The 1,116-nt window shown below is 52.1% G+C and overlaps 2 protein-coding genes across 2 annotated transcripts; both read right to left on the bottom strand.

The window, feature by feature from the left end:
* Window positions 1-84: 84 nt before the first annotated feature.
* On the bottom strand, window positions 85-379 carry Pmar_PMAR022706 (hypothetical protein; the record flags this gene model as incomplete). Its single annotated transcript, XM_002786016.1, has 2 exons — window positions 85-186; window positions 230-379. 2 exons carry the CDS (start codon window positions 377-379, stop codon window positions 85-87), a joined length of 252 nt encoding a protein of 83 aa, XP_002786062.1.
* Window positions 380-455: 76 nt separating this feature from the next.
* On the bottom strand, window positions 456-655 carry Pmar_PMAR022705 (hypothetical protein; the record flags this gene model as incomplete). Its single annotated transcript, XM_002786015.1, has 2 exons — window positions 456-574; window positions 625-655. 2 exons carry the CDS (start codon window positions 653-655, stop codon window positions 456-458), a joined length of 150 nt encoding a protein of 49 aa, XP_002786061.1.
* Between the last annotated feature and the right edge of the window lie 461 nt (window positions 656-1,116).

Here is a 1,116-nt window from a genome sequence, read left to right as displayed (position 1 = left end):
TCCTCATATCGTGGGACTACTGGTTTGCTCGAGGGTGAATCGGTCAACAGGAAACGTAAATATAATGACACATGCTGGTTTATATCAATCGTCATCCTTCAGCATCTCTTCGACTTGTTCCCATCTAGTAAGAACAACAGGCTGAGCACGGCCCTTCAAGCTCTCCTCGAAACACTTATTGTATTCCTGAAACCACATGCCTAGGGAAGAGTCGGCTGAATAAGCCCACCTCAAGTTCCTTCTCACAGCGCTGTACTGCCGTACGCGCCTTCTCGACGTTTCCTTCTGGCTGGCAAGCCTCTCGAAAGCAGTCGAAGAACTTAGTAGAAACCTCGGTGCAACCGGGGCGCACGATGGGAAAGTGGGCAGGGAGGGACATGTAGACTAGAAAGTGACAGAAGATCCCCACGAGTGCTCCTATAAGGGGTATAACGCAACTCGAAACCGATGGAAAGTCACGTTTTGTGAACCTCGATGTAATCACCGATTTTCACGGGTACTCTCTTCAATGGACCATCTAAATGTTTACCGAGTTTGGGGCGCAACAGAACGACTCTTCCGTCAGCACCAGTGCCTGAAGGGAGCACAGTTGCGAGCGGAACGGAGCTGCTGATTTTCGCTTACCGGGAGCTCGAAGGCTCTTTTTTCGGCCCATTTTAACTGCGTCTTCCCGGTGCGCAAAAGATACGAAACCGAATGGACGAGTTTTCTCATCTTTCTTAAAGGGCGGCCGAAACTTGGCCGGGATTCTCGCATGATTGACGACGCCGAACTCGGACGCTAGTTGCTTCAGCAGCTCCTCATTAACTTCCTCTGCCACCTCCCAGTCGTAGCCAACGAACACATCAGTGCAACTGAAAGAATCGGATCACGCGACTCACGCCGTGGGAAAAATACCCCTGCAGGTTGGAGAACTGCTTGTTGCGCACATTCACACTAGCGAACTCTACTATGCAGTGCCCTCGCCACTCCAGCTCGCTCTGAGACAAGTAAACGTTGAGACGATCTCCGCTAGGCTACGATGATCCCACTCGTGGTTCGGACTGCACGAGCTCCCAAGTGACGGCGTGTATGGCGGAAGCATCCGGAAAGAGGGCTGATATCTCAGCGTCCCGC

This window comes from Perkinsus marinus (genome assembly GCF_000006405.1).
Source record: "Perkinsus marinus ATCC 50983 genomic scaffold scf_1104296931930, whole genome shotgun sequence".
NCBI classification, from domain to species: Eukaryota; Perkinsozoa; order Perkinsida; family Perkinsidae; genus Perkinsus; species Perkinsus marinus.
Note: the sequence above shows the minus strand (reverse complement) of the source record. Positions and strands in the feature narration are given on the sequence as shown.